The 27,584-nt window shown below is 43.1% G+C and overlaps 1 protein-coding gene across 1 annotated transcript; it reads right to left on the bottom strand.

Annotated features, from left to right (window-relative positions):
• Positions 1-127: 127 nt before the first annotated feature.
• On the bottom strand, positions 128-25,877 carry LOC147024075 (sulfotransferase 2B1-like). The gene is made up of 7 exons (XM_085890265.1): positions 25,837-25,877; positions 21,526-21,696; positions 9,719-9,927; positions 9,453-9,579; positions 9,062-9,156; positions 2,672-2,852; positions 128-715 (listed from the first exon to the last, which is right to left on the bottom strand). Exons 1-7 carry the CDS (start codon positions 25,841-25,843, stop codon positions 585-587), a joined length of 921 nt encoding a protein of 306 aa, XP_085746391.1. The 5' UTR covers positions 25,844-25,877; the 3' UTR covers positions 128-584.
• Between the last annotated feature and the right edge of the window lie 1,707 nt (positions 25,878-27,584).

Raw genomic sequence — 27,584 nt, 5'->3', positions numbered from 1 at the left:
CCTGTAGATCATTCGTGCCAAATTTCATAACCCTACATGGGATAATGGCTTTCGGAATTATTTTCGCGTGAACGGTACCGATTTTGAAGGTTTTACGGTTGTTGCTAGGGAACCAAAGCGTCCCTAGCAACCATCACAATTTCCATAGCACTAGGTCATAAGATGGACCTACCACCTGTGTTTGGTCAAAATCGGCCCACGTTTACTACCAATTATGCTGATGACAAACGAACAAACATCCAAACAAACAAACAGACAGAATTACTGACAGTAAGGGTCACCTATTTTGGCGACCCAATAAATCCGCTCATTTTGGTGAACACAGAGTCGTGAACTTCACCAAATATTTAACCAACTCGAGTGTGTAGGGAGTCATGAACTTAACCAAAGACACCAAAAATCATTCATAATGACGTGTGGTTGAGGGATTTCAGAGCCAGTAGCACATTTATCCATCCATCATGTCAAGCTCAACATTTGTTCCACAAACACATCAATCGAGGAGTCAATGGGTAAAAGGTTGTTTGTGACGACATAACTAACATGAGTCATCGTGGTTGTCAATGTGAATACGTTTGTCTCGATCAACCCTCGAGGCGGATCCTGGCACCGAAGGACTTGGCATCAGACCAGGTGGTGAAGCGTTCCTGGAACTCACACTCGATCTTGTCATTTTGATTGATGGTCAGATGTGTCTTCCAATCACCAAGCACACCTGATCAGCCATACACAGTCACGATTACCATCCCATCGCATTATATTATACTGTATGACATGAAGACACTTTCATGCTACTTGTTTCGGCCTTTAATAGCACACAGCCTGGAACTCCTGAATGAAAGGGGAACTGTTATTGAACTAGAGGAAGAGCAGTCTTTGTCACAGCAAGGCTAGGTCTGCATTCCCGACATTTCGAACGATAGGTGTATCACCTTTGAGTTGATGAAGGTAAGCTTACCACCGTGGGAAGCAAAGTGAAATTTGGGTTTCAGACATTGAAGTAAGAGGGACGAAGGACGAACACCCGAAACGTCACATTTACTTTTCTTCCCATGGTGGTGAGCACATCTTCATCAACTGTCAGTTGATAAAAACCAATCATTGATATTGAACTGATCGAATTATAAATATAGAAATCGTCAGTTATACTTTGACTTCACGTATACTAAAACATCTATCCATCCATCCATTGGGACCATACCCTGCGCAGAGCGTTTGTGCTGCCTCAGCAGTCTCATTTAGCTATTGGGAACAATCCTGGGTGGGTCGCCACTCTGACACATGATACCAGCATGCTGGCACTCATTTTGCTGATCTCGGAAGGATGACAGGCAGAGTCAACCCTACCTGGTATTAATTCAACAGCTGAGTGGAATTTGAACTCAGATCCGAGGATTCCAAGCCCACCATACTATCCATTAAGCCAACAGCAGGCATATACAGTACTTAGACAACTCGACCTTAAGTCAATTAGTGTTGGAGGGAAGAGTGCTGGAATATGTCGCAGTAATGTTTCTACCTGGATCAACGGCTAATTTGGCTCTACCTGTATCAACGGCAGATTTGGCTCTACCTATATCAACGGCAGATTTGGCTCTACCTGTATCAACGGCAGATTTGGCTCTACCTGTATCAACGGCAGATTTGGCTCTACCTGTATCAACGGCAGATTTGGCTCTACCTGTATCAACGGCAGATTTGGCTCTACCTGTATCAACGGCAGATTTGGCTCTACCTGTATCAACGGCAGATTTGGCTCTACCTGTATCAACGGCAGATTTGGCTCTACCTGTATCAACGGCAGATTTGGCTCTACCTGTATCAACGGCAGATTTGGCTCTACCTGTATCAACGGCAGATTTGGCTCTACCTGTATCAACGGCAGATTTGGCTCTACCTGTATCAACGGCAGATTTGGCTCTACCTGTATCAACGGCAGATTTGGCTCTACCTGTATCAACGGCAGATTTGGCTCTACCTGTATCAACGGCAGATTTGGCTCTACCTGTATCAACGGCTGATTTGGCTCTACCTGTATCAATGGCTGATTTGGCTCTACCTGTATCAATAGCTGATTTGGTGCTACCTGTATCAACGGCAGATTTGGCTCTACCTGTATCAACGGCTGATTTGGCTCTACCTGTATCAACAGCTGATTTGGCTCTACCTGTATCAATGGCTGATTTGGCTCTACCTGTATCAACGGCTGATTTGGCTCTACCTGTATCAATAACTGATTTGGTGCTACCTGTATCAACGGCTGATTTTTCTCCATCTGTATCAATGGCTGATTTTGCTTTACCTGTATCAAGTTATCTGATTGGTTGCTAGTGCAAACACAAACTTCACTTGAGTGACAGGAAAACATTTTTTACAATAATTCTCCAAACAAGGTCAGAAGAAAAATTGGTGACCATATTCACAAAGAGGTCAGAGACCATTGTTACCACCACTAAACACGCACAGCAAGTAATGTTGAGGTTGCAGCGAACATCCAATCACATTGCCATTGAGGCCTTGCATTGTTTGCCAATACATCTGGAGTATTTCAAGTGGAGTTTGTAGAATAATCTTCTCCAAGCTCAGTACTGCATAATACAAACAAGAATCGCCACTAAGCTATACTAGCAATAACAAAAATATTAATTATTGTTCCACCATGCCAAAGCACCTTTACGAAGGAATCTTCCTTGGGTGTGATTGATCCACGAATGAGGAACCAGCGAGTAATTTGTCATGCAGTTGGTGACCATCTTGGCAAAGGAACAATGGGAAGAAACCATCTCTTCAGCCGCGCTGTCGAGCGGCCGTCCCAGGAAGGAGGCCAAGCGACGGAGACTGGTGCGAAACTCCTGTTCCATGAACATCACACAGTGAAGTACAATGTTATTGAATAGAATGCTTGCTATTGCTACACATTAGCTTATTAGTATCAGGTTATACCTTTTGATAGAAAAATTCCTCTTACATATATTGAACATCTATACTAATAAATGTCAGTGTGTGTGTGTGTGTGTTTCCTCCATAACTCTAAAACCATAAAACTTAGCAGCCTCAAACTTTGCATGCATACTAAGAAAACTCCAAGGAAGTGCACGACTGAAAATTGGGTATTTGGGTCAATTAAAACATCCTTTTTGAAAATGATTTCTATCCTTTATCAGGCACATTCTCGGACACCTCACTCTCTGGGGTCTTAAGGCGTTACTTTAGTAACCTCACTGGAGTCTGAAGCCGCCATGTTTTTTGGCCTGCTCAACCATGCCTTGACTTGGAAGGGGCCGCTACAATTTCTTCATGATAAAGTATTTTTTTCACTTTCCTCACTCATCATCGAATGCTTGTTCATCATAGCTACGAATCGCTGGATACATTGCAATGCTTTTAAACGCCCGGAGATGCCAGCATTCGTGCTATTATTTCATTTCCGCACATGTGATAACCTCGAGAATCTCTTAAACTGAGCCAAATCACAAAATTTGAACTCCAGAATCGAACTTAGCAGCAGCTCCAATGCTAAAAAAAAAGTGTTTATTTCTCCAATTTGCACATTGCTTGGGCGTCTCCGGGACGTGTTTAATATGACCGATCATTGGTTGCCAAGCCAGCCGTTCCTTATCAACCGTTTCGTTGGAGTGCTTCCTTGAGTGCTTAAGCCACTTGGTGAGCACTCTATAATATTTGCACTGACATTAAATACTTTATATCGATTGACTTGAACAAAGTTCATGGCCCACTTGCTGCATTGACCACGTGTTGTTCTGCGGTGCAACAGGCGGCGGCTGCCTCGCTGAAAATGTGAAATTTTATTTTCCACGCCATTTCCCCTTTTTCTTCTTCCATTATATGACCCGTCACTTCGGCGTCGAAAAATACAAATAAAAATGAAACACTTGGTTTTTAAAAGTTTCTTCAACCGTTTCGTGCATTGCGTGGTGAAGCCACTTGGCACGCGTTCTTCAAGTTTCAATGGTGATACTGCGGTTCGATACCGGAGGTAGAAGGCAAAATAAATTATATGATTACATTGAGTAAAAAAAACATGTTTTCAGTTGTTATGAAATAATGAATCGCCATACCACGGCAGGAAAGCAGAAAGGTACGCATGCTCGCTTTAAGCAGTGTAGCCTGGGTTTGAATCCCGATTCAGCTACAGTATAAACTGTCATCCCGGTGTTTCACAGGCAGAGTGATTCATCAATCTGTATGCCATCTCTCGGATGGACGTTAAACTGGGTATGCCATCTGCCAGAATCAATCTCCTCCTTCCCCCTCTCTTCTCTCTATCACTCTCTCCCCTCTCCTTCTTCACCCCTCTGCCTCTCTCACAGCTCTCATCCCACACCTCTGTCTCCCTCAAACCCCTACCCCCTATCTCCCACCCCTCCTCTACCTCTCTCTTCCATCCCTCCCCCCTCCACCTGCTACCCCCACACCTCCCCTCTGTTGAGGGGACTGTAGCATGTAAGAATCAGATTTGGAGTGAGTGTACCGGAGGGGTGCAAAGGTCACTGCTGGTACGAGCAGGGATGCATACAGGTAGACAGGTAGATAGCGTGGGTTTTAAATGCTCCCACCCCAGGTCTCTAAAGTCTCCACGTGTGTGTTATTCGTTATCTCCATATGCGGGTTTCAGAAAGTGGAATGGACTCCTCCTAGGTATCGAAGTGTCCACCTCCATTTTGGCATGGGCAGTCATGAATCACGGACCAAGGTGTGAAGTTTTGTTCTCAAAGTTTTGTTCCGAGGCCTCTTTTGAGGATCGTCACTGAGCCCCAGACAGCTTCCAACTGCAGTTAACTTGTTTCCTAACCTATTACAACCGAGTAATATTCCCAGGGATGGTTTTCAAGATCTCTGTAAGGTTCTTCTTCATCATTCCCGTTGCTCCAATGATCACTGGAACAATTTCGGATCTCTTCAATGTCCAAGGTCTTTTCACTTCATTTTTGAAATTTTGATGTTTGGTCATTTTCTTGATTTATGCATTGTAGCATGACCCCAATTAGTGTATTGGGGTGGTTTTTCTTTGCTGGTTGTCATGGGGGTCAGGGTGGGGGTGGGGGGAGATGCTAATTCCCTATGTAAATGTGTATTGTGTAGCGCTGCCTCCAGGTGGGAGAGGGTATTACAATTCTCCACCATTTACAGTGCAGTATTCCTGAACCCACGTTTTCCAGTACAGCGAGGTGTTTTAGAATTATAAGCAGGAGGTATGTTTTTGCTTCATGCTCTTAACCCAGGTTATAATACTTTTTTTGTCTGTGTAGTGATGTCAGTTGCCTATACACCACCCAAATAAAGGTACGCATGAGAAGAACATGTTGCATGCTTGGAACAAGATCGCCCATCGGGCGGGTACTCTGCTTGTCCCACAAATTCACCATGGAACGAGAATTTATGAACATTTTCAACACCACAACTGCTTTATACAATGTTTATGCTCAAAATGTTCTTTAAAAAAAAGAAAAAAAAAACTTAAAAATTAAGCCAATGTTTTCTGAACCAAAGTACAAAAATAATGAAATGGACAAAGAGAGCTGCTGGTACTTGAACTTCTGAACACAAGAGAACGGAACTTAGGATTATTAAAAAATAAAAATCCGGACAATATCGGTAATAATATATTGTTGTGGAAATGACTTCTGAGTGCTAATATTCACAGATCAGAATAGTTATCTCCTTTAATTCATGTTTTCGTGTCAGTGTGTGGTCAAATAAACTGAAAGAGGAATATACATCAATAATTGTGTAGAAAGCAAGTCGTCATCGCCACCCCCCCTCCCCATGCCACAATATTGTTTATGATCCCCCACTCCTCCTGCTCCCACTATTTTTTCCTTCACCACTATGTAATGTTTAATTATAATCTGTCGTGTCTTTTGCGTATGTTAAAAAGTTTAAAGGAAACGCGATCTTACGACACCTACCGGGCATGAGTTTAGGCGCCATTCCAACATCAAGAACGTTGGAGTATAGTCGAAAGGTGGTGGGACGGGACCAACAAAACTCCATTAATTTGTGCTGAGCAAGCAACTCAAGTCAACGTTACTGAGTGGGGCATCGGGTGTGTGGGAGAAAATAATTATAGTAATGTACTCTCAATTATAATTGTTGCTGGTGCTTTATAAATTTAATTTTTATGCTATAAATCAAATTGGCTGTCAGTTATGTTTCCCTTTACCCAAGAGTCATTTGACCTAAATGTTGATAAAAGGAATGTCTTGCTATGGAACAAAGTGACCTGGTTGATAACACTGCAACTATTGCCATGATTATTTCACCGAGTGGACACGTATTGCAGTTGGAGTTCTTTTGGCTAATGCTTATCAGCCCCCTCAACTCCCACAAAAGCATATAAATGCCAGGAAATGTAATCTTAGCTTAGTGCAAATCACTGTGGATGTTTACCATCTCAGTGGTTTGGACTCCGTGGTACCATGAAAGAATAAATGTTCTCTGCAATGTACTCTTCGTTGTGGACAGTGAATTAATTGTTTCTTACAGATTGAGTAGTAGGATTTACACCGAGTCGATTAACAACAAAATTCCACAACAGGTGATTCAATAAAAAGGGCACCCCGAGAGAAGTGGCACTTCGTAGTTCATTTTGATGAGCTCATTCTTTGAGGGAGAGCTTCAGCTGGTTTTCTGCTGGAGAAGTGGTTCCAGAGAAGCAGGCCGTTCATACGTGATGGGGTGGATCACACTCTCGGCCATGGTGTCCCCTTACCCTCCGGCCATCTACCACAGTGCTGTGTGGCCCGTCGCTTGGAATAGTCGAGGCCAGCGAGCCAAGTGCCAGCGGTCGGACCACGTGACTCACACCTGGGTCATGGCAGGTATTCCTTGGTGTCATGTTACTCTCCATTGTGTCTTCTGTCATATGTTTAAGGCCTTAAGGATCGGTTAATTAAGCAATCCCATCCGTATGAATCCCCAGGGAATGTATTTTGGGTTTTTATAACTGTGTCATTAACACTGTTTGTATTCCTTCTATCCCCTCCCCATTTCAATACACAATTTAAATTCAATGTGTATCTTTCAGTTATTCAGATGGTGGCATTCATTCGATCGGAATAGCTGATAGAGCTATAAATCTGTTTCAAGGATATTCGGGTTTGGGAGCGCTTAATGGTCATCATTGAATTCAGTTCCTCGTCAGCTAAGAATCTCCGCTCAGATTCCATCTTGAATTCGGAACCCAGGGTGACGAGCGTGCCCTGCATGATGCCTTATCCATTGCCTGGCGGTCCAATTGAAACTGTTATAGGTGAAGAAAGGCCCTTAATCTGTTTCGGAGCATTTTGGCGACTCGTCCGATGTGACCACCATTACAATATGTTGCGCATACCTGCAGGTGTACTGGAAACATTCAGAAACAAGAAAAAGAGCAATCAGAGATTGCAAACCCTCACCAAGGCATGCTTTGTGTGGTGTTTGTGTAGTTTTCAGTGGTGTATTTTATGTGGCGTAATTAATGAGACATAATTAGAACAGTCACTTTATAACTGCTGGCAGTGATTACCGGGTACCAAGAAGTCCTGCTTTGATCGGACACCTGACCCTGACACCCATGGTTTTTTTATTTATTATTGTTTATTATTCAATTTAATTTAGAATGGGATAAAAAAAAATTAATTCAAATCAAATGGAAGACCAAACAGGTTCAGTCTTGCATTGGAGACATCAGAAGGAACCCAAACAAGCAAAAAGTAGAGATGAAGTCGTCAGGAGGAACCTGGATAGGATTCGTGTTTCAGCTGCTACTCCTCTACCCTCAAACCCATCCAGGCACAGCCAAGTGAGACTTATTGAAATCAAAAAAAAAATCAAAGAAACAAAAAGAACCCAAACCAATTTTTTTTTATAATTCTGGCTGCCAGACCATGTGTCCGATGAAGTTGAAATTTAAAACATGTATTCCCCATCACTACGAGATCGTAATTTTCAAGTTTTATGTCGATTGATTAAGCGGTTCCAGAGAAAGCATTATTTAACATTTTTCTTCAATCCAATATGGCTACCAAAACATATGACCTTTCAATTATTCCTGAACAAACTTGTGTGCAGTTTCTCTGATAGAGACATGGCAGACTGTCTGACACTTTTGTTGTTGATAAGATAATGACGTTCAATCTCTCCCTTTTTGTTCCCATTTTGCCACCTGATTGCAAACTGCTTTCTCCAGCATGTGAACTTCACTTCTGCTAAGATGAAAAGTTCTTGACACCTCTATAACAACTGGACCTGACGGTATTCATGCTTTCCTCATCGAGTCCGTTGCATCTGCCATATCTTCCTTTCTTTCCATGCTATTTTACATGGTCACCCATCTGCACTAACTATTTCTAACGACAATAAGGGTGTCAAGACTTAACGACAGAAAAGTCAGCTTCTTATGTTAGCTTATTGAACATGCTTCTTCCACTATATCACTAACATATGGATACCTTGAATTTCAAACAAAAGGTGAGGGTGCCTCGCAGGACAATGCAATGCATTTGAGACCCACCGATGCTTTACAAGCTCTGGTATTTAAGGTCCCCTTCTTGACTGGTTGTATCCTCCATTAACACAAGCACAGGGTTACTCGAATGGCATTCCTTCCCATGCTCTACTTCTGAAGGTTGTGTCCCTTAAGAAAACATGAATCCAATCCTTTTGAAGTTCCTTCCTTAATCTCTTCTTGGTCATAAGACATGGCAAATCCTCAATGGTTACAGTCATGCCATGTGCTAGGTTGTCAATTTAAGAGATACGTTGTCTTCCACAACTATGTAAACCATGTTTTGGAAGAAAAAAAAATCTGGTGGTAGATATGTAATCACAATCATACATTCACTCTGTTTTGAATGAGTTTTTGTGCTGATGAATGATGATGAAAAGAAAGACGGAGTAAAGCAGTACGTTGAAATTAACGCGAGAAACTTGAAGACCCTTCGCAGTGCTTGGGTAATTTATGGGAAAATCTGAAAATGGTTTTTAATTTAATTGGTATTGCGTGCTGTGTAAATCTTCTGAGTCATCAACATACTTGCATGTTCTAAATGGTACTCACAGTATGAAGTTCCTCATAAGTAAGGAGAAGCAAGTTTGAATTTTCATCCGATTTCAACCATCCAAGGACATGCTCAAACCAGGAACCATGCATTGCTGCCAAACACAAAACCAAACACAACATTAACAACTAAATTTCTTTCCAAGGTACGTTCTAGTTTTAACTCAGACTCGAACCAAGTCTTCACTTGAACTGAAGCTTTAATCCGAATTCAGCTCGGCAAATAAATGGCTAGCACTCCAGCTCGAATCAAATCTTAGCTCCAACTCAAACTCTAACCAAATCTCCGGCACAGCTCGGCTCTGATTCTAACTACACATTTAACCCAATATGTCACTAAACTACAGTACATCCAGATATGGTATTGGCTTCAACCCTGGCCCAGCCTCACTCTTCCCATCGAGGAATCTTTGGAAGAAATCTTCCCAGCTTCCCGATTCTTCTAAAAATAATGCAATATGGTGGAAGTGAAAAGAAGATACCACGACATCCTTTGGGTTCCTTGCCAAATACACCACCTGGCAGACAAAGTACATAAAAAACATAGAACCAGCCACACAAAAAACACTCTTAGCTACAAGCTACAAAAATAAAAAAATATCCAATTTGTTTTTTTCATCGAATAAAACCCAAACATCAACCTTGACCCAAGTTCACCTTCCCTTGGCCCTTGCTGAGTCCCTCTGGTGCAAGATGACGGTGCAAGTGGGTGGTGATGACACGTGGCGATGTGCGGGCCATGATCGTCTCTATTGATCCTCGCTGTTCTAACCATGGTGCTCGTTCCCATGTTGGAGCGACCAAGGCTGGGCCTGGGTCACCCTCAGCCAACACGACACTTATGAGTTCTTGAAGCCAAGTTGTGCCTGAGAGGACAAAGGCATTGTAGCTGAAAGGGGTATGATAACAAAAAGAAATTATATTTCCATATCAAAAGCAATTAATGGGAAAACGAAATGGTGGAAAGTTTACAAATAAAACACTGATGCAAACTATTGAAGCTAACACCAAGAAGATCATCAACATATTCCATGAGGAGGCCCAGGGGAGGACCATAGAGCTTACTCCTCTACCAGTTGTTATGACCTCTGGTTACGGGTGTCTGGTGGGGGGGGGGTGCGGGGAGGTGACGTTAAGTGAAATATGATGCGGATGCTAATGAAAATAAAATGTAGATGTTCATTTAAAAAAGAAAAAGAACAACATGAGTGTTGAGTAAAATAGGATCCGTCCATCCATCGGGACCACACTCGGTGCAGATCATTGGTGCTGTCTAAACAGTCTCCTGGATGGGTCACCACTCCAACACAGGATACCAGCAATCTGGCACTCATTTTTGCCAACCTCAGAAGCATTACAGGCAGAATCAACCCCACCTGGTAATAATTCAACAGCTGAGTGGGAGTTAGAACTCAGGATCCTCAGATCCCAAGCCCACCACCCTAACCATGAAGCCATTAACATTAAACATTAATGGCTTCATGGTTAGGCATTAAAACAGGATGCATATGTCAAATAAAATAGAATGCAGATGTAAAGATAAAATGGTATGCATATCCATCGAATCCGAAATGAGGAAGTTTGGCGAGTGTGGGATGTGGAGAGCACAACAACTCATGTTGGCAAGTCCAGACACTCAAATGGTTCGGACATTTGGTCAGAAGCCAAACAAAGACATGTCTACATGAGGAGTACAGGACTGACAACAATCCGAGGCCAGGTAGATGACCAGAGATGGTGGCAGGCCAACATTCGTAAGGATGCGGGGATGCCTCTGTTGATGGCTGAAAGGATGGGCGGGCGACAGAGTGGTGGAGGAAATGGGTTGGAATGCAGATTTAGAGGGGTAACCATAGCCCTATGCAATTAGGTCAAGTAAGTCAAAATAAAATGAGGATGTTAATTGAAATATGATGCAGATGTTAATTGAAATAGAATCTTCTTCTTATTCTTCTTTCGGCTGCTCCCGTTAGGAGTCACCACAGCGGATCAGCCGTATGATCCGCATTGCGATTTGGCACATGTTTTACGCCGGATGCCCTTCCTGACACAACCCTGGTCGCCTCTTACGACACAGGGATATGGTACACCTATTTTAACCGGGGTATACACCAGCCCAGTACACTAGTACTCGTTTCACCGACCTCGGAAGGATGACAGGCTGAGTCAACCCCCTGGTGTATTAATTCAGTGGTCCAACGGGGCTTGAACTCAGGACCTCTTGGATCCCAAACCGCTGCCCTAACCACTGCGCCAACACCAGGCTTGTTAATTGAAATAGAATGTGGATGTCAATTAAAATAGGATGCACGTGCTACTTAAAGTAAGATGTGGATTTTAATTTAAATCAGATGTGTATCTAAAATTATGTTACGGATTTCAGAATCCGGTCTGATGAATGCATCTACACATCCAGGTGCTCAGACAGTTATTTCATGAAAATACATGTTCAGATTAGCTCCATCCCCATGTCTCATGGGATCTTAAATGTGATGCGTTGAGAAGGGTAAAGGATAGATCCCCTCTCTTACGGGAAGCTTTTTTCTTTACGACAGACACGTTTACACACATTTCTTTCACGAGCTCTGAAGGCCACCCCCACCCCCCCATTCTTCCTCAGCAACAGTCTTTCGTGAGCTCTGATGCCCGCCTTTTTTTGAGAGTGCACAGGTCATCATGGTAACCGTGCGCTAGTGGGGCAGGGTGAGCTTGGGGCGGACTGCTCCCGCAGAGATATAAAGATGAACAGGAGGTATGTTCTGGGAGAAGAAAAAGCGAAAGAAGAGAAAAGTGGCAAAGAGAAAAAGCCAAAGGACAGAGGAAAAAGCAAAGGGCAAGAGAGGAGAGAAGAAAGTGGGGCGAAAGAAAGCTAGGGAGGGAGAAGAGAACGAGAAGTAAGCTTGAGAAGCGAGCAAGAAGCGGGTGTCTGACCAGACAATTCGTCCTTCCCAGTGCTTGGGCAAGCGAGCATGTGGTGCGTGTGTGGCTGTGAGCAGTGCCGCCAACAAGTGAGGCACGGGTCGGTCAACCAACAACACCAGGGTCTAAACCCGCGACAGATGATCCTGGTGCCCTCCAGACGTCGACTGGCGTTCAAGGCTGTTCGGGAGAGGGTGCATGGCAAGGCTGGGTGCTGGCGACAGACGTGACAAGCACGCACACATTTCAGGACATTTTCACTTCACGGACGACTTTCTGGTGAGCGAGATGATGCTTTCCCTCCCCCTGAATGATCTGTTGGGTACCCATGTCTGTGTTTAGCTGTAAGTAAGTCAACCCCCGATAAGCATCTGCTCTTTGTCTCTTTTCTGGCATTTTGATTGATTTTGCTTTGAAATTTATTCTTTATTTACCTCAGAAAATAAAGTTATTTGTATTTACTTATTTTATTATTAATAAATAATTTGTTGATTTGCAACCTGTCCGTGTTTGTCCTTTCCTTCCATTGGTCGAGCATTGTCCAAACCGAGATAGACTGGGAGGTAATTACCACAGATTTGACCAAAAATAGTCGGCAAGCACCAGCGATTAAAATGCTCGGCCGCCCTAATTAAAATCTCATCAAGATAACATTGGTGCTTTGCTGAGGGCGCGCTCCCCGCTCAGGTAACCATGTGACCTCAAGTTAAACGGCATAATTAGACGGTGGACACTGGAACTCGTGGTTGACTGGGTGGCGTTCGTGGTTTTAAAACAACCCACTGTACCATAACGTTAATTGTGAGCAGTGGTCCCAGGTCCGGCTCTACTGAGGACAAATCCCCCTGAGTGACAAGCTGGTGTCTCGGTTCCCATGGCCGCAACAATAAGTGTGTGTGTGTGTGTGTGTGTCCTCCATAATTCCAAAACCATGAAACCTAGCAGCCTGAAACTTTACAGGAACACTAAGGGACCTCCAAGGGAGTGCATAACTGAAAATTGGGTGTCTGGTTTAATTAAAACACCCCTTTTGAAGATAATTAACGGCCTTATTTAATTATATCATTTATCAGGTGCCACCCTCGACCACCTCGCTCTCTGGGTTCTTAAGGCATATCCTAGGTTACCTCACCGGCATTTGAAGCCACCATGGTTTTTGGTCTGCTCAACCATGCCTCGACTTTGAACAGGACGCAACGATTTCTTAACGATAAAGTTTTTTTCAATCACTTTCCTCACTCATATTATCGAATGCCTGTTCATGATAGCTATGAATTGCTGGGTACATTGCAATGTTTCTAAAGCCTGGATATGCCAGCATTCATGGTTTTATTTCATTTCCGCACATGCCATAACCTCTAGAATCTCTTAAGCTAAGCTGAATTACAAAATTTAAGCTCCACAATCAAATTTAGCAGCAGTTCTGACCACTAAAACGTGTTCATTTGTTCAATTTGGACATATTTGATATTTCAGGTGTCTCTGGGAGGGTGTGTGTTTAATATGACGGTTCGGAGATTGCTATCACTTGCCAATTGAGTCCTTCCTTATCAACCATTTTGTCGGAGCTCTTAAGCCACTTGGTGAGCGCTCTACAAAATTCGCACTGTCACTAAATACTGGATGTCGATCGACTTGAACATTGTTCAGGAGACATTCATCTGCATTGATCCTGGCTCGCTAAAAATGTGCAATTTCCTCCTTTTGTGTGATATTCTTTCATTATACGACCAGTCACTTCGACATCGATAACTCCAAAAAAAGAAAAAAAAGATGAAACGTTTGGTTAACATCACGGCAGGATAGCTGAGAGATACGCAAGCTCGTTCTAAGTTGAATAGCCTGTGTTTAAATCCTGACCCAGCTATAAACTGTCATCATGGTGCTTCACAGGCAGGCCGATTCATTAATGTGTGTGCTGTTAAACTGGAGGTTGCATCTGTTGGAATCCTTCCCCCTCTCCTTCCCTCTCCCCCTCTCCCTCCCCTCCCCTCTCCTCTTCCTCTCCTCTTCTCCCCTTCCCAAATGTCTAGATGGTGGTTATGTTCGAAAGGTGGTTATCTCGACACATATCTGGATGGTGGTTATCTCCACAAGTATCAGGACGGAAGGTATCGCCACACGTTTCTGGATGGTTGTTATCGCCGCATGTATATGAATAGTGGTTATCTCCTCAAGTATCTAGAAGTTGGTTATTTCCAGATTCTGGTTATCTCCAGACATTGGTAATGTCTGGATTGTGGTTATCTCAGCATGCATCTGAATGGTGGCTATCTCCACAAGTATCCTGATGGTGGTTATCTCTGCATGTATCTGACATATCCGGACAGTGGTTATCTCTGCACGTATCCAAGTGGTGGTCATCTCCACATGTATCTGGACAGTGGATATCTCCACATGTGCCTGGACAGTGGTTATTTCCATAGTTTCTGGATGGTGTTAATCTCCGCGCGTATCCAAACAATGGTAATGTCCGAATGGTGGTTATGTCTGCATGGTGGTTATCTCCATATGCGTATGGACGGTGGTTATTTCCGGATAGTGGTTACATCCAGACGGACCCTCCCCTCACACTGCCTTACCTTGCCCACCCCTCATGCTGCCTTCCCTTGCTCCAACCATCCTCTTTCCCCCACCCCTCCTCGCTCCCCCACCCCTCCTCGCTCCCCCACCCCTCCTTGGTGTCTCTACCTCCTTGCTCTTCCACCCCTCCCTCTCTCCTCCCCCCACCACACCTTAGTATACTCATCGTCTGGATAAACCCTCACCTCACAATGCCTTACCTTGCCCTCCCATCACACTGCCTTCCCCTGCCCTCCCCTCATGCTGCCTTCCCTAGGCCTCCCCTCACGATGCCTTTACTTCCCCCATCCCTCCTCACTGCCCCACCCCTCCTCACTCCCTCCCCTCTCCTCACCCTACCCTCCCTCCTCAATATTCCCATCAGCGAAGCGATGGGTTGTATTTGCTCGTAATAATAACTAGCATAACCCGCGCTCTGCGTGACATGTTGGGGTGGGTGTGTTTGAGAAAGGAACTGATGCAGAGTATCAGTAGTAATTTTACTTTAATGCAGTAAATAGAATACGATTTCACTGTTTCAGAACCATTTTATTTACTTTTTTTATACCATGCACCTCATATGGTCTTTGAGATTATGTAAGCCGAATATCACGTTACTCGAGCGCAGAACAAAGTCGAAGCTAGCGCGACACGAAACCACAAACTCGGAAATAATATACAAGATGAAAAATATTTTAACAAAATTATTAATTTGTCTTGTCCAAATTCTCATCATAAGGTTTTGATGAAAATTTGATGACAAAAGCTCAAATGGTTATAAAAAATTATGGCCTTGGACACAGACACACACACACACACACACACACACACACACACACACACACACACACACACACACACACACACACACACACACACACACACACACACACACACACACACACACACACGATCTTCCGCTGTGCGGGTGATGGGCTAATTGAGGGAGAATTGGATGTTCATTAAAATCAGATGAGGATGTTTATTGAAATAGAATGTGGATGTTTATCGAAATCGGTTGCAGGTGTTAATTAAAATAGAATACCAACGTTAATTACAATTGAATGCGGATGGCACATGTTATTTATAATGAGATGCAGATATTAACTAAAAAAATTCATGGATGTTAATTAAAATATAATGCATATTTTAATTGTAACAGGATACAAACGTTAATTAAAATATAATGAGGATGTGAAATAAAAAGAATGTGGATGTGCACTAAAATAGCACATATATGTAAATTCAAATCACATGCAGATATTAATTAAAATAGTGTCCGGATTTTAACTGAAATAGGATGTGGATGTTAATTGTAATTGGATTCAAATGTTATTTAAAATAGAATAAGGATGTTCATTAAAATGGGACATATATGTTAATTAAAATAAGATGTAGTTATCAATTAAAATAGGATCCAGATTTTAATTCAAAAAAGGATGCAGATATTGATTAAATTTGTATGCTATGCCAAATAAAATGGGATGTGGATGTTAATTAAAATGGGATATGATTTTTAATTAAAATTGGATGAAGATGTTAATTAAAATAGGATGCAGGTCAAGATACCCTCACCCACTCACCCTTCCAAAGTCCAGGCGAGTTGCTCACCTGCATTAATTTGTCCTTTTATTCTCCCAATTATGGAATTGTCTGTGCCTATTGTCTCATCCTCCTCACTTCCTTCTTTCATATACCCTACCCATCACCAACATATATATATATATATATATATATATATATATATATATATATATATATATATATATATATATATATATATGCATGATCTCTACGACACTCGTTGATTCTCTCATTCTTTTCCTCTCCACACCATTTGTAGCTCGTTTTATGTTAAAACTCCTTTCCTCCTTGCAGATATCCATCTTTCTTGTCCTTTTGTAGTTTGTGAACCTGTTGCCCTTCTTTTTATGAACCTGTCATTTAGCTCCTCCACGAGCCAAGAACTTTGGATGGAGAAAAAATATTTTGGAGACATTTATTCAGCAGTCACATTTCTGGGAGCACAGTTGGACATATCACAAATAAAACGTTTGTAAATATTTTGGGCAATTCCATAGTCCACTCTTATCATGAAAAATAAACTAAAACTCAAACTTCAAAAAGTTAGAATTACACGATTTGATAATTACTGAAAAACATGAGAAAAAAAAAAAAACACCATGTGCCCTTAAGCAGAAAATACAGCATTCATGAATTTCCCAACAATTTGTTTTCATTGCTCTTGCTTTCACACTGTTCATGGGTCTGGATTATCTTTGAAATGGATCTTTCCATCACACGAGTTTCACTGCCAGTTATGGACCCACAAAGGCAAAGTATTGCTGCGTTCACATGAATGACCACATCAGATTTGTGAGTTGTGGTTTAGTATTAAAGACACTGGAGTTGAAGTTTTAGCACTGGCTGAAGGTAGCAGTGATGTGGAGTTAGATTACTTAAAGCATTCGAAAGCCAAGCTACTACGAGTATTTGCAAAATTTAGGAGAATTATTTATTTAAGAGAATTAACGTCTTACTCTGAGTATTTGCAAAAATCCTTCTGGATCACTGATGACCTTCACTTCGGGGATAATTTGCTGGCATCGACTAACCTGATCTTGATGTGACTCCAGTCAACACTGCGCTTGACTCGTAAATGCCTCAAGGAAACTTTATGAACGTGCTGACTGAAAAATAAACATGGGAATTAAATTATTGATGAAAAAGTTGGTCAGCCTCAAAACCCTTAAATAAAGAGTATGAATGATTATATCTAGTGTTATTTTACAATCTTTTAAAATACAAGCTGAGTATCCCTTTGAAGTGTGTGATCACAAATGTTCATAAAATAAAAAGTTAAGCAAATATGATGTAAATTTAAAGCAAAATGTAAGTTATGTAGCAGGAAGGATTATGTAATTGGAATATGTTAATTTAGTTGGACTTGTGTGGCTGTAGAGCATGGACATTTTTTCATTTGAAATTCTTATATCTTGATTCTAAAATATAATAATTATATTCCATCAACCAATTAATATACGTCATTGTTCCCAAGTAATTTCATTTGCAAGGATATCAAACTTAGTCCATTTCTGGGGATCATTGCTAATCTATAAGTTGAGTTTGAAAGTACAGTCAGAAGGTTATCTCCCTATATCAGGTCCGATAAGTGAAACAACCCAGCATAGTCATTGAAGTTAAAAAAACCTGAGTCATCAAAAAAGTAGTGTTGGGGAAAAAAATTCTGCTTTTTGTGGTTTTGTGGTTGCCGTTTTTCATGCAGAATTTGTAGATTTTTCAGATTCTGTGTCCCCAACTCCACTGTTACCCCCCCTCCTTTTTAATGAACGATTATTGTATCTTTTGTCTTTGAAATTTCACCTCCTCACATTATGTGCAATGGCATATCCATGTAATAAAGGATTTCTTATTTTTATTTTGATGTTTCAACTCTTTAGCAACCGTTGGTGCTGCCAAAGCAGTTTATTGGCAAGGATTATGTGAGGTGGTTTGTCATTGCCACCTCCTCCTCCTTCTTCCTGTGCAGCACAAAGCTGGAGTAGCATCATTTTATGGGGGAACAGCCCTTGTTACCAGTACACTGGTACTCATTTTGTCGATCTCAGAAGGATGACAGGCTGAGTCAATCCTCCCTGGTGTTAATTCAATAGCCTAACAAGGACTTGAACTCAAGATCCGGGGATTTTAAGCCAGCCATCTAACCGTTAAGCCAGCACCATGCTTGCCATTGCCTTCCCAATGTTGTTTGGATGTGCTCTATCCTTTAAATGCTGAGCAAGGAAGCATTTTTAAAGTCTTTGGTATGATTCAGCTGGGGTTTGAACTGCTGACCTCCAGACTCAGGGTGGATTCCCAACCCGTTACGCCACCGAGTCTGGTCAATGAAGGATTTGGAAAGAATATATCTATGGATCCATTTGCATCAATTGCATGTCAGGAAACATTTCTGTCTCAAGAGCCCAAGATACATAGTCTGAAAGAACAAAGAAGCAATGAATGCATCCATGCAGTGAATGGATGAATAAATGGTTTTCGGGATCGTAAATACATTAACCTCGAAGAGTTTCCTTTTGTTCATTGTCATGAAACAAGTGCCATACAATTTACTTCCTGAACAAGAGCAACTTAAAGAGCAAGGCACACTGACATTGATTGTTTCGTCACTTCATATTTCCACCTCGTGAGAAAAATGTCCATTTGTGTCAAAAACAATTTTTCAACATGGCATTTAACAAAACCAAAAGAAAACTAAAGATCATAAACATACAACCAAGAATGGTGAAAATGCCTTGTTGGTGTATCATTCCAAGTATATCTAGACACCAGACATACATTTACCAGGATGTTTATATATGCTGCAATAAAGGGATAACAACTAACACAATATTTTTGTTTTTACATTTTCTGAACATGCTCTGATAAAATAAATATTGTTATACCAAAGGACCAGGCCTGGTGTGGGCCTTACGGTTAAGGTGGCTGGCTTAAGATCTGAGGGTCTTGAATTCAAGCCCCTTATTAGGTCGTTGAATGAACACCAGGTATGGTTGACTCAGCCTGTCATCCATGCAGGAGCATTTAAAACCCATGCTATCTATCTACCTGTCAAAGGCCTGCCTGCATGCATGCTCGCACATGCAGTGACCTTTGCACCCCACGGGTCGGCTCATTCCAAATCCGATTCATACATGCCACACTCAGGGGAAGCAGGGGGAGGGGGAGAGGTTGGAGAGAGAAAGGGAGAGGAAAAGGGGAGAGAGGAGGAGTCAGAGAGGGAGAGAGAGAGTGAAGGAGAGGGGTGGGAAAGAGGGAGAGAGGGATGAGAGAGGCAGAGGGGAGGGGAAAGTGGACAATGGAGAGGGGTGGGACACTGTCTGTTGATCCAAGCCTTTTCCTGTAAAATCAGTCGACAAGGCCTTTGTCCATAGCTCAATGGAGAATTGCTCTCTGCTATGGGCTGACACCAACATCACACCTGTTTTTCCTGGATTTTTGTGGAATCTAAAATTCTCAACATAATTGGAATCTCCAATGAAGAGGCCGAAGCACAAGGTCTGTCGTTTTCATATTGTCCATTGCTGGTCAGTGATCTCAGTTTTTTACCGCCTCTTCTTCAATATTGCTCTGTCTGCTCTCACAATCATCCGACCATCCCCAGGCACTCCAGGATTCACACTTTCTTCCAATAATCCCTTCCTGGTTAAACTTCCAAAATCCAGGCTGACCGCACACATCAGCTCTTTAATTTCTTGCTTCTCCCATCTTGGAACTGCCTTCCAGAGATTGTTCTTTCCCACTCTTACCTACAAGACTTCAATCATGCAGTGTACCACAACCTCATGTCATCCCCAATCTTCAACCATGATCTTTATTACCCCCATTAACCCTCACTAACCCAAACCTTTTCTGTGTTCACCTGGTTGGGCCCAACTATTGCCCAGTTAACTCAATGTCGATTTAACCTTGAATCTTGAATGGAGGAAAAAAAAAAATCTTGAAGGGACCCAACACTCAATGACACCAGACAGTGTTTATGTAATGGTAACTCGTTTGAACGGACCCTGGCCGAATCCCTGAACTCCTTATAATAAACATGTTATGATGTTTATAGATCCAGGAGCCAATATACAGGGTGTCCCAAAAGGCACCCAGGGATTTAGAAATTAAATAACATTTGTTTTTTAATATTTTGTTTTTCTTTTCTTTTCAGAATCGAGATTAACATTTGGAAATTGCCAATGGAAAAAATTCACAACTGAACAAAGAACCAAAATCGTGGGATTTTATTTTAAATTTCATCGATCAATTATTCTCAGCCAAAGAGCATACTGCCGACACTTCAATGCCAGAACACCGCCTTCAGATTTCATGATTCGTCAGTCGATTCAACGTTTTCAGTAATATGGATCAGTAAGTGACTTGCCACGACCTGGAAGACCACGTTCAGTCCATTCGCAGATTAAACGTGAAAGTGTACTGGACAGTGTTCAAGAAGAACCAAGAACATCGATCCGCAGACATTCTGACCAGTTGAGGATGTTTCGGATGTCACTGTATCACATACTAAGAAACGATTTGCACCTGTACCCATATAAAATGCAATTGGTGCAAAAGTTGAAACCGACTGATCATCGGCAACGCTTAAATTACTCAGTCCAAATTCAGAGGTTGGTCAATGAAGAAAACGAATTTGTTCATAAACTGATTATGAGCGATGAAGCTCATTTCCATTTGAACGGTATTGTGAATAAGCAGAACTGTAGGTTCTGGGAATTAGAGAATCCTAGGGCTATTCATCAGCGTGAGTTGCATCCTCTCAAATGCACTGTCTGGTGTGGTGTAACGTCGGAAAGGATTATCGGCCCTTGTTTTTTTTGAAAATGAGGATGGCAGTGCAACGGCGGTCACTAGTGAGCGGTATCGAGCCACGCTCGAGAATTTTGTGTGTCCTGCAGTGAAGGATAAACCTGAGATGTGGTTTGAACAAGATGGAGCCACTGCCCACACGGCACGAGCCACGGTGGAGCTTCGAAGGCAAATTTTTGGACACTGAATAATTTCGTGAAATTTAGAAATTTCTTGGCCATCACGTTCTCCTGATTTGATGCCTCCCGATTATTTTCTTTGGGGTTACGTAAAGGAGCGTGTATACATCAAAAAGCCCCATACAGTTCAGCAGCTCAAGGACAACAACTGTGCAGGAATTCGAGGGTTTCAGCCGGAGTTATTTTCCGCTGTTAGGGAAAATGCTGTCGAAAGAGCCAGTCTCTGCGAAGCTGAAAATGGAGGACATCGAAGCTGCATCGTTTTTCATAAATAAAGCAAATTTATCTCCATTTTGTAAATTTTCTTTTGGTATAAAAATAATCATAAATCATTAAAAAACAGAAATGGTATTTAATCTCTAAATGCCTAGGTTACTTTTGGGACACCTTGTATTTGATGTTTTAAGCACTCACCCGATTTAGGATAAGTGACAAGAAATACGTCATCGTCCCGGAGAGGGAGCAACCGTGCAGCATGCAGAGAATCAGGAGAGTGGATGTGAGCAGGAAATGGCACTTGTCCATACTCGAACATGCCTGGGCGTTGCACTGCCTGAATCTTAGTTGCACTCAACTGTACTTCCTCTACACCAATGGAGAGAATATAGTATTAATGAACACGTGCAAGCTGACTTTTTAAAGTGCAATAACATGTAAGATGACAATTCTAATGCAGGAAACACCAGAATTTTTTTTTTTTGTATACGTTGTCAAGGCTCGTGTGAGAGCTAACACACAACGCACATCAAGGGGGGGCATGAGACAAGAGGGGAGGGAGTGGGAAGGACAAAACAGTGGGGAACAGAGACATTAGGAGATCTGTGGAAGGGAGAGGGATGGGACGGGGAACATAGAGAATAGAAGATGGACATTACAGGGACTTTCAGGAAGGAAAGCAGGGAATTGAAGGAGGGGGGTTTGGGTGGATTATCGGGGGTAGAAAAGATGTGCTGGAGAACAGATGTTTTGAAGGCCTGGAGGGAAGAATGGGAAGGAATAGAGTGAGGGAGTTTATTCCAAAGGCGGGAAAAAAGAGGAATGAAAGAGTGAAGATGAGCAGTGATTCGTGATTTTGGTAGTTTTACCAGAAGGGTGTTGTTGGCAGACCTTGAGTGCCCTGTGGAAATGTGGTGGACAAATCGCAGAGAGAGCAGGGGGGGGCGAGGCTGGAGATGAAACGGTAGAAGACAGAAAGACCACCGACCAACCTGCGGTGATTGAGTGAGAGGCCTAAAGACTCAGCCTCATTGCAGGAGATGCCAATGATCCGAAATGCCTTGGTTTCTGTGAAGCCGAGAAAGGTGAGAGGCGGGAGCACCAGCCCAGAGGGGAGAGCAGTACTCCATCAGGCTTCGGCCAAAAGCTTTGTATTTGGTCAGGAGTTCAGGTGGGCCGAGGAAGGACTTGCTTGACAGAGGATGCCCAGTCGGCGACTGGCTTTGGAGGCCAGGTTTGAAATGTGGCTTTCCCAGGAAAGGTCATGGCAGATAGTGAGACCCAGAATCTTGAAAGAAAGGACTTCTTCAGAGGATTGTTGAGAAAGTAGATGGGGGGGGGGGTTTCCAAATGGTCCTTTCGAAGAGACATGGTGAGAGTGTGAGATTTGTTCGGATTGAAAGACATGTTCCATGTCTTGGACCATTTTGTGATTTTACCAAAATCTGCAGAGAGCGAAGAAGCTGCTGCTTGCCAATCTGAGGGATGACAGATGGTACGGTAGAGGGTGGAGTCATCAGCAAAGAGATAAAGAGGATTTTCCATAGAGTCAGAGAGATCATTGATGAAAACCAGAAAAAGAACAGGGCCCAGAACGCTACCTTGAGGAACTCCAGCCTGGACAGGAAGAGGGGATGAAAGAACTCCATTTAGGGCCACACGGTGACTGTGACAGGAGAGGAAGTCTGCAAGCCATGAGTGGAGATGGCCTTGGATACCAGGGTAGGAGAGTTTGGTGAGTAGGGCAGGGTGCCAGACTGTCAAAAGCACATGATATGTCCAGGGATACGGCTCCAATTTCCTGCCTGGCATTGAGGACTTCCATCCATTGTTGGGAGAGCAGCAGCAGCATATCCAGGGTAGTGACCTGGTCTGAAACCAAATTGATGATCAGAAATCAAGCCATTGGAGAAGAGGAAGGATTTCATGTCTGAAGCGATGATGGATTCCATAACCTTGCTGATGATTGATAGAAGGCTGATTGGTCTGTAGTTGCAGGGATCTGTTTTTGCACCTTTTTATGCAGGGCAGTGATGTTTCCTGATTTCCAAGCAGATGGCAGATGACCTTGAGCAAATGAGAGGGTGAATAGAACAGAAAGAGGGTGAGCAAGAGCAGAAGAGCAGGCTTTGAGGACACGTGGGCTGATGCCGTCTGGACCAGTTGCATAATCCGAGTCGAGGTTTGACAGCAAGCTCTCCACCTTGTCAGGAGAAAAGGACACAAAGTCCAGGGACAGTTGGGTGCGACTGGGTAAGGTGGGTAGAGAAATTGATGGGTTTAGGACACAAGATTGTTGCAAACACCGAGTTTAGGCATTCAGCTTTTTCACGTGCGGTATCAGCAGTGCGGCCATTTGAGGTAAGGGAGGGGATGGAGGGGGAACATACAGCAGAAACAGATTTGATTAGACGCCACCAGGATTTTGAGGAGGGAGAGAGGTTTGAGAGTTCAGACTTGAGATGAGAAAGATGTTGTTTTCTGGCTCTCCTGAGGGTAGATACACACTTGTTCCGAGATTTGTGGAAGGAACTGAGATTGCGCTCAGTTGTGTTTGCTTTCCATGAGGCAAAGGCAAGTTGTTTCAGGACAACTGCCTCACCACAAGCTTCAGTGAACCAAGGGTGGGAGGAAGGGTAGGACAACTGAAGACGAGAGAAGATAAATCTGTGCATGAGGGAGAGCAAGTTTCTTTGAAAGAATTCCCAGGATGAATTGATGTTGGAGAAAGTAGCGATAGGAGACCAGTCTATAAGTTTGAGGGCTGCTTGGAGACCCTGCCAGTTGGCTTGAGTGAAATGCCAGACTCGACGGCGGTGAGGTGGTTCTCTGATAACAGCCAGAGAGATGTCCACTTTGACAAGGACGTGGTCAGAAGAACCGATTGGGGCGGAGAAAGAGCAGCAGATATTGTCAGATAAATTTGGCAAAATCAGATCCAGAAGAGATGGAGGACCATTGGTTGAGATCCGGGTCGGGAAGTTGACCGATTGAGTCAGTCCCAATGAGTCGCAGAAAGCTTTTGCTGAGGTGCCATGGCAGGTGAGAGACGTACCCACACCTAGCCAACTGGCATGATGACAATTGAAGTCTCCACATACGAGGAAGAGAGAGTTTGGATGAGAACATAGAAGTTGGTCCATGTTTTTGGATAGTGAGGTGTAGATGGAGTCATCACTGTTAGGTGGACGGTGCAGTACACATATAAACATGAGGTGGGAGTGGAAGGGAAGCCGTAGCCAGAGGTATTCCTGGGGGTGTGGGAGAGTGAGGACAGTGCGTGTAGAGTGAGGAATAGAGTCTTTGATGAAGAGAGCAACTCCTCCACCAGGGCGAGGTTCAGGTCTGTCAAACCGGAGGAGAGTAACTGGGGAGATATACTTGGGAGTCAGACTCGTCTTGGGGGAAGAAAGTTTTTGTTAGGCAGATTATGTCTGGTTTGTCAGTGGCAACCTGTATGGAAAGATCTGAAAGGTTTGAGTGAAGGCCCCCGATATTTGAGGTCCACACTTTTAATGAAGAGGGAGGGTAGGACAAGGAACGAGGGGGGGTAGGTAAGGAGGGTTGTTGAAAGAGTGTGGGGGATTGCAGAATAGCTCAGGGAGGGGGCCGGATGAGGGGGAGAAAAGGCTCCCTGGTACTGGGGGAGAGGGAGGACAGGAGAGGGGGAAGAAGGCACTTGAGGATTTTAGGAGGTGGAGTAAAGGGATGGAGGTGAGAGGGCAGTGGAAGGAGGCAGCTTTGTGGATGAGAGGGGGGGGCAACTTTGAGAATGATGAGTGAGGGGATGAATGGTGGGAGAAAGGTGAGGGGGGAGTTTTTGAGAGAGGTGAGAAGGAGGGTGGAGGGAGAAGAATGGGATGGTTGCTTTGAGAGTGAGGGGTGAGAGGGGTGAGTTGGCACTGAAGTTGGAAAAAAAGAATGGTTGATAGAAAGCAAACATTCATAGCAAACAGGGGTTTTTAAAAGTTTTAGGTCAGAGATGCAATTTAACACAACTCTTGGTGGATGCAGTAAAGGCGAATCCAGAGAATGGAAAGAAACGCTCTAACAGTTGGATTTTTTAGGCAAGGAATGAAGGAAAGGTCGAATTGAGATTGATACACACAACTTTGCAGAGTTATTGCATTTGATACACAAAGATACAGTGGCCTGCACAGGTATTCACCCACCTTCCAATAAAGCCACATTTCGATGAATTATGATTTATGGAGAAACTATTTTTCATTCATAACTGAAGAGATCAAACTAAACACTGTTATAGTTAAAGGAGGTTACATGCTAGAATACCGACAAAAAACATGTACCATTCAACATTCACTGGCTGTAAAAGTATTGTGACGGTTCTGCGAACTGCAACCCTTGAGGCAATGGCACATTTTTTATCCATATAATTTGTTCTACACAATGAACTCGGTGAAGTTGCTTGGATATCAATTCAGTTTATTGGGTTGGATGGTCATGGTTTCTCTCCAAAGACCTCCACCTGTTAACAAAACCTCCTCTTACCTGTCATTGTAACTCCAAAGCCGAAGGTGTGTAGTGAGTGAGAGATACTCATGTTGGATACGCTTATATACGTGCATGGTAAAGCAGAGCTTGTGGTTTTGTGAAGCAGTGGCTTTTTCTGTTGATAAGGACGTGCCACGAGACCTGGTGGCTTCGCTATGTGGGTACAGCAAAGCCATTTTCAAAAGAACCGATTTCCGTTAACTCTGTATCCCCAGGTCACACAAAATGGGATCTTGAAGATGACTCTTGATAGGAACATTAAAGAAACGACAAGATTGACATTTTTGTTCAAGAAGTGCATCCAAGACAGAAAAACGAACTGAGCTGGAGTGAAGTTGATGGCACACCATTGCAAAACCGCATGCTTCCCACCGAATGCAAAGTTGAAAGATGGCAAAAAAGGTTCCACCAGGAATGACCCAATGTCAAATTTAGAGGTTTAAAAAAAAAAAAAAAAAAAAACCTTCTGTTTTGACCCCTGCAACCCCAAGTCCTCACCCCTGGGGCTTGAACCAGGGGACAAATGAAAAAAATCGTTACATATTACATGCGTCTCCCAATGTTGATTCTACACACAAAGTTTCATCAAAAAATGTTTTGAAATGTTTGAGACAGAGAGACCGACAAACAGACTGATGTGGTTATTTTTAACCAAGCATGGGGATCATGAAGTTGAAGCTCAAGGAGGAATGGAACAAATGGAAATTTGATGGACATCCAATCATGAACTGAAAGAAAGGTGTGGATATGGCAGGAGCTGAGTGGAGTGGAGAGAATGAACACGAGGACTTTGCACGTGAAGGATCAAGATCGCTTTCTTCGGTTTTACTTTACATTTTATAACAGACATTATTTTACTGGAGGTGACTCAGTCAGTCAAAATGATATCGATGGTTTGTTTGGCGCTGTGGACATGAATCATGTGGTTGTGACTGAAGATTTGCAAAGTGGTTTGGAGATCTTTTATTCATTATGGAGGGAAAGCAGTGAAGCCAGGTCGCATGTTGTGTGTATTGTATGCATTGAACAGGTGAATTGGAGTCGTATTAACAGATGAGGTGATCCAAGATAACAAGGAGGCGGCAATATGGATATTTAGATAAATCTCACATGGGATGGCATGGTAAACAAAACTTTTGGGGGACAATCCAGTCTGCACTGATGATGGCCAGTGAGCAGAAATGTGTCCATGGATCATTTCCTAACCTGAAAGCAGGGTGTTAGGGGAGGGTAGGCTTCCCAGGAATGCTTTCAGGTTGACTGATACTGTGTAGGGAGAAGTCTAGCTACTCACATTGTGTTTCGGCATGGGTAGTTCTGTACGTGTTCTCATGAAGTGTGACTCAGCTGGAAGTTGTATTTTAATTGACAGCCACAGCTGTTTATTCTTCTCTGTTTGAATGCAGCACAAGGCTACAGGGAAGCATCATTGGCTGAGGGTGTAGCTGCGTCACTGATGCAGTGCCCTCTGCTGGTTTGGGCAGTAATTAGTAATTTGTTCATGGTGCTGGCAATGGCTCGTCTACTCTTCACGAAGGACACTGTGGGATCTTTAACGTCCACCAACTTATGTCGGCAGCCGGGATGCTCTGTTTAACATCCATCTGAGGGACGGCACACATATCGATGAATCACCCTGCCTGTGAAACACCAGAATGGCAGTTTAGAGCTTGGTCAGGATTCAAACCCTGGCTAGACAGGTGAGAGGAGAGTGTGCACACCTCTAGGCCATCCTGCCAGCCCCA

This window comes from Eptatretus burgeri, chromosome 7 (assembly GCF_056783735.1).
Source record: "Eptatretus burgeri isolate ZD-2024b chromosome 7, Ebu_testis_v1, whole genome shotgun sequence".
Classification (NCBI taxonomy): Eukaryota; Metazoa; Chordata; class Myxini; order Myxiniformes; family Myxinidae; genus Eptatretus; species Eptatretus burgeri.
This window is presented reverse-complemented; position numbering and strand designations above follow the sequence as displayed.

What these genes read in the sequence shown, in the direction of transcription:
- LOC147024075 (XM_085890265.1), bottom strand. An exon ending in TGTCACTTATCCTAAATCGG is followed by an intron (nt 9,928 to 21,525) that starts GTGAGTGCTTAA and finishes TTGTCCTCTCAG; the next exon opens with GCACAACTTGGCTTCAAGAA. An exon ending in CTTATGAGGAACTTCATACT is followed by an intron (nt 2,853 to 9,061) that starts GTGAGTACCATT and finishes TTCATGGAACAG; the next exon opens with GAGTTTCGCACCAGTCTCCG.